Source organism: Oncorhynchus gorbuscha, linkage group LG13 (genome assembly GCF_021184085.1).
Source record: "Oncorhynchus gorbuscha isolate QuinsamMale2020 ecotype Even-year linkage group LG13, OgorEven_v1.0, whole genome shotgun sequence".
Taxonomy (NCBI): Eukaryota; Metazoa; Chordata; class Actinopteri; order Salmoniformes; family Salmonidae; genus Oncorhynchus; species Oncorhynchus gorbuscha.
In genome coordinates, this window is record NC_060185.1 from 29,266,832 (window position 1) to 29,272,975 (window position 6,144).

At 40.8% G+C, this 6,144-nt stretch overlaps 1 protein-coding gene across 2 annotated transcripts in view; it reads left to right on the forward strand.

Moving 5' to 3' along the window:
* Positions 1 to 5,904, forward strand: part of LOC123992664 (vasodilator-stimulated phosphoprotein-like) — a 31,238-nt gene extending 25,334 nt beyond the window's left edge. For both annotated transcript variants that reach the window (XM_046294013.1, XM_046294012.1), the window contains 4 exons: positions 141 to 197; positions 4,181 to 4,250; positions 4,343 to 4,400; positions 4,563 to 5,904. In XM_046294013.1, coding sequence (XP_046149969.1) covers positions 141 to 197; positions 4,181 to 4,250; positions 4,343 to 4,400; positions 4,563 to 4,600 — 223 coding nt within the window. In that variant the 3' untranslated portion in view covers positions 4,601 to 5,904. The remainder of the gene's footprint in view (positions 1 to 140; positions 198 to 4,180; positions 4,251 to 4,342; positions 4,401 to 4,562) is intronic.
* Positions 5,905 to 6,144: the final 240 nt, after the last annotated feature.

Below are 6,144 nucleotides of genomic sequence, written 5' to 3' on the forward strand. Positions count from 1 at the left end.
AGCTTCCTATGCTCTCCGTGTCTGTAGTAAGAGTAGCCTGTGTGGACGCATGTCAATCTCAGAATTCAAAGAGGTGTGTGTGTGTGTGTGTGTGTGTTGATTGTGTCCTGTTCTAAGAGCAGTGTGTGTCTCACAAACAGGAATCACTCCATCTCCAAGAGCATGGACTCCACCTCTCCCTTGTCCCAAGGTCCCAGGTACAAAGTCCCTTCCCTGACAAGACAACAGGACTGACGATTTGCTGCTCTTCCTAACATACCGTCCCATCTCCCTTCCATCTGTCAGGTCAACAGGGGCACAGCTTCAAAGAGTGGTGCTGGACCATTGTTCTGTTGACAGCACCACCTAGTGGACTGCAGAACGCTGTGACTTCTGACTGCTTTTATAATCTCTGCTCAAAAAGCTGCAGGATTCCATTCTATGTGAATTAATATTTTTTAAATGTATTTATTTATTTGTACCAAAGAAAACAAGTAATGGACAATACAGATTTGTTAAAAAAATATATTTTTTAAATGTTGTGGAGGTGTGGTTGGAAGCCCAAGGGCTTCTATTAAAACAACACCACAAAAAAACTAAATCCAAATACATGAGTACAAAAACGTTTGTTAAAACGGATAACAAAACCTACTAATTATAAATGAATTGATCAGTAATCACACAAACCATTTTAGTATGAGAGTTAGGCTAAATGTAAATGTAAATATGGAAGGGGATTGCTGACCCCCAGTTATCGCTTAAGGTTATTGCCAAAACAGAATCCCTCAATGTGAAGATAAGCATTTCAGAGTATGTTACCTCTATATTTGATAGATAATTGACTATGGTGAGAGAGATTTCAGAATTTACCTGGAAGAATCCATTGACGGGTTTAGGTAAACTGTCTCGGGAGGTATGAATATTTGTCGATGAAAGTGCACAATTGGTGTACGTTAATGTCATAAATAGACACGATATTGGTACAGATGGAGCCAGGTAATTAGAGGAGGTAGCTTGTCTTGAGTAATTTGTGTAGGTAGGAGGCATGTGTACTGGCCCAGACAATATTACAGTAAATGAGATATGGGTCAATTTAAACTATAGTATAGAGTTAGGAAGCAAGCCTGATGACCCAAACCACTAATCTTTCTGATGATCCCAACAGATTTCATCACTTTGCTGCAGACAAATTGAATATGATCTTTCCAGTATAACTTTTCATCAATTACAACTCCAAGGAATCTAGTGGATGTGACTTCCATTTCATTCCTACCAATTGAGATTTTGGCTCTTTATAAATAAATAAAATGTTTTTACAATATTTCTTATTGTAAAGAAAATGGGAAGTACGGTAGAGGACACAGCAGCACGGTCATTGATATAGATTAGGAATAACAAAGGTCCAATTATCGATATCTTGACCCTGGTAGATGCACAGCCATTCGAATAAACACATTGTTCTCTACCATAAACAACTATATAACCAATTATACACTACCGTTCAAGTTTGGGGTCACTTAGAAATGTCTTTGTTTTTTAAAGAAAAGCACTTAGAAATGTCTTTGTTTTTTAAAGAAAAGCACTTCTTTTTTTGTCCATTAAAATAACATCAAATTGATCAGTAAATTCAGTGTATACATTGTTAATATTGTAAATGACGATTGTAGCTGGAAACGGCTTTAAATAATGTTTTTTACGGAATATCTACATAGGCGTACAGAGAGGCCCATTTATCAGCAACCATCACCCCTGTGTTCCAATGGCATGTTGTGTTAGCTAATCAAAGTTTATCATTTTAAAAGACTAAATGATCATTAGAAAACCCTTTTGCAATTATGTTAGCACAGTTGAAAACTGACCTTTAGACTAGAGTATCTGGAGCTTCAACATTTGGGTTCGATTACAGGCTCGAAATGGCTAGAAACAAATAACTTTCTTCTGACACTCGTCAGTCTATTCTTGTTCTGAGAAATGAAGGCTATTCCATGCAAGAAATTGCAAAGAAACTGAAGATCTCGTACAACGCTGTGTACTACTCCATTCACAGAACAGCGCAAACTGGCGCTAACCAGAATAGAAAGAGTATTGGGAGGCCCCGGTGCACAACTGAGCAAGAGGACAAGTACATTATTGCCTAGTTTGAGAAACAGATTCCTCACAAGTGCTCAACTGGCAGCTTCATTAAGTAGTACCCTCAAAACACCAGTCTCAGCGTCAACAGTGAAGAGGCGACTCCGGGATGCTGGCCTTCTAGAGGTCCTCTGACCAGTATCTGTTCTTTTGCCCATCTTAATCTTTGGCCAATCTGAGATCTGGATTTTTCTTTGCAACTCTGCCTAGAAGACCAGCATCCCGGAGTCGCCTCTTCACTGTTGACATTAATTTGATGTTATTTTAAATGACAAAAAAATAGGCTTTTCTTTCAAAAACAAGGACATTTCTAAGTGACCGCAAATTGTTTAAAGTATTCAGACCCTTTACCTAGTACTTTGAAGCATCTTTGGCAGAAATTACAGCCTCAAGTCTTCTTGGGTATGACACTACAAGCTTGGCACACCTGTATTTGGGGAGTTTCTCCTGTTCTTCTCTGCAGATCCTCTCAAGCTCTGAGGTTGGATTGAGAACGTTGCTGCACAGCTTTTTTCAGCTCTTTCCAGAGATGTTCGATCGAGTTCAAGTCTGGGCTCAGGCTGGGCCACTCAAGGACACTCAGACTTGTCCCGAAGCCATTCCTGCGTTGTCTTGACTCTGTGTTTTGGGTCGTTGTCCATTTGGCAGGTGCGCCTTCTCATCCATCGGAGGTCCTGAGCACTCTGGAGAAGGTTTTCATCAAGTATCTCTCTCTACTTTGCTCTGTTAATCCTTCTCCTGAATAGTCTCCCCGTCCCTGCTGCTGAAAATCATCCCCACAACATGATGCTGTCACCACCATGCTTCACTGTTGGGAATGTGCCAGGTTTCCTCCAGATGTGACACTTGGCATTCAGACCAAAGAATTCTATTTTGGTTTCATCAGACCAGAGAATCTTGTTTCTCATGGTCTGAGAATCCTTTAGGTGCCTTTTGGCAACTCCATCCAGGCTGTCATGTGCCTTTTTACCGAGGAGTGGCTTCCGTCTGGTCACTCTACTGTAAAGGTGGAGTGCTGCAGAGATGGTTTTCCTTCTGGAAGGTTCACAGAGGAACTCTGGAGCTCTGTCAGTGACCATTGGATTCTTGGACACATCCCTGACCAAGGCCCTTCTCCCCTGTTTGTTCAGTTTGGCTGGGCACCCAGCTCTGGGAAGAGTCATGGTGGTTCCAAACTTATTCCACTTAGGAATGATGGAGGCCACTGTTCTTGGGGACCTTCAATGCTGCAGAAATGTTTTGGCTACCCTTCCCCAGATCTGTGCCTTGACACAATCCTGACTCAGCTCTACAGACAATTCCTTCTACCTCATTGCTTTGTTTTTGCCCTGACATGTACTGTCAACTGTGGGACCTTATATAAACAAGTATGTGCCTTTCCAAATCATGTCCAATCAATTGAATTTACCACTGGTTTACTCTAAGTTGAAGAAACATCTCAAGGGATGATCAATGGAAACAGGATGCACCTGAGCTCAATTTCTAGTCTCATAGCAAAGGGTCTGAATACTTATGTAAATAAGATATTTCTGTTCTAAAACCCTGTTTTCACTTTGTCATTATGGGGTATTGTGTGTAGATTGCCGAGGATTTTTATTTATTTAATTTTAGAATAAGGTTGTAACGTAACAAAATGGGAAAAAGTCAAGGGGTCTGAATCCTTTCCGATTACACTGTAGATGCCTTTTTCTTATTCAACAGTTGAGGGATGATTTTCCAAGTTTACTTTATATTATTTAAGGATTCTTGGAATTTGATATCCCTTGATGTTGTATAGGATGGAATATTGTGTGTTTGGCCTGTTATTTCTGGACATTTGGTGTTGTGGTCAACAGTCAAATGTCATTGAAACTTTGAAAGCCATCCTTAGGTTGTCTGTTTTTCACAATGTGGTTTTGTATGTGTGGTGCTTCCTGAGGCTTCTTTGGTGGTGCTATGGTGATGGTTTGGATTGACAGCGTAGGTTGTCACAGTGATGAGACTATGCTCAATCTTAATCAGTCCCTCCCTTTCTCTCTCTGCCTCCCCTACCCACTCGCTTTCTTTCCCCCCATTGCCACACCTCATCCAGGGTGAAGCAAGCAGGTGTTAATAATGATGCTGGAGGTGGTGAAGAGACTGATATTGAGAGGATTAAACAGGTAAATATTATTTTCTACTGCACCTCTAATGCTAAGACTAGTAAAGACATAATCATATACAATACTAAGAATGTTTTGATGACTTCTTGCAGGAGATTCTTGATGAGATGCGGAAGGAGTTACAAAAAGTCAAGGAGGAGATAATCGAAGGTGAGACTGCAGATATTTGTTTTTGGCCACAACCATGTTTCACACAGACTTTTCCAATGACGTTAGTATAAAAGTCCAAATTAAGTGAGGGAGAAAATAGCAAAGGCACTACTTATTTTGTCAAGATGTTGTATTGATTGTTCCTTCTCTCCTGTTCCACAGCCTTTATTGAGGAGCTACAGAAGAGGGGCTCCACATAGTTCTGCTAGTGTGGCGGGAGGAACGGAGGGATAGAATGGATAGAGGAGGTTATGGCCCTGTGTGGACCTCTCCCCCATCACCCCCTCCAGTGTACCCCAGGGATGTTTCTTTATCTTCCTCACATACCTACATAATTGCATTTAATTGTACCTTAACCCAGGGAACCGATTTAACAACCACATCCAAACAAAGGACTAGATCACCTGCTGCGTTGATACCAGCTCTCCTCGCTCATCCCTTCTTGTCTCTAACTTTTCCTTCATTTCATGACAACCACTGCAGAGCACATAATCACGGCTGTTGTTGCTCTTACTCCTTGTCATGTACAGTTGTATCCCCCCCCCATGTATCTGTCCCATAGAAATCGTGCTCCTATTCACTCCCTTCGTCAAACAGACCATTGTATTTACTGGGGTATTCAGTAATCAGGGAAGATCATATCATTCATTCTTGTTACTGTAATGGCAGAGTGGATGGTTGGCTTTTGTAAGAATCCTCTTTAACCTAGCACAACTTCAACCTCATACGGCCTTCAAATAAAAACTTTTAGATAGGCCTAGCTTTCAAGGGTTATGTTGTCTTGGCCTATTTTGAGAATGTGGGAGGACCCTACCAGATTGTTCATGGACCCTGTGGTTGATGGCTTTCATCCACAGCACACACTGCTCCCTGCAGGCCTGGTGCACAATGGCAAGAGCTTATACTGCCTTGAAGCAAAGTCTACCGCTCCCAAGTGGACTGTTCTGTCAATGGCCAAAATAGAGAGACTACGCAAACTTCATTTCTACAGACTTGAAGAAGTCAGAGGAGACATGCAAAGGGAATGTGATGGACGACTGCCCGGAGTGCTGTGAGAGAGGAGAGTGCTGTGGTTCTGTGCTATGGAGGGAATCCTTGTTCTTTCTGCAATGTACTTGGCCTAGAGAAAGTGAATTTTGTGTGCCACTCTCTGTGCCACACACTCGATCTTTACCTTCTGCTCAAAACAAGACACTAATCATTGGCCAATGCAGTTGTCCCAAACTGTACTGTTTTCATTTTTAGGTGTGTTTTTCTAACTACATTGAAATATTTTTAAAAAATCCTTAACTATGTCAATTGGCCATGACCAACTGCCTTGGAGAATAGATATTTGTTTTGAGAGAAAATATTAGCAAACCTGAATTGCTGTTTCTATTTTAATTTGAGGTGAATGGGAATTGTTTTGATTGTTTTCTTTTTAAGAGAATATTTTGGGTTACTTTTTTTCCTAATAGAGTTTAAGCTTTTTACACTGAAATACAAATAAAACATTGTAGAGACACTGGATTGGAGATGCCTTTTATAGTCAAATGCAGCCGCTTCTTGTAACACGAGTCTTGGGTTTTACCTTTTGTTGGTCTTTCCATTGAAGTGCATTTCCATCCTTTTCAAGCCTTTAATATTTTCAGGATATTCTGCCTGTCAAGGCATTGAATTGAACTACGATGTTGTGCATGTATTCAATACAGCTCAAGCGCATTTATGAACATTTTAAATAGGAAAGAATGAAAAGTATTTAGAT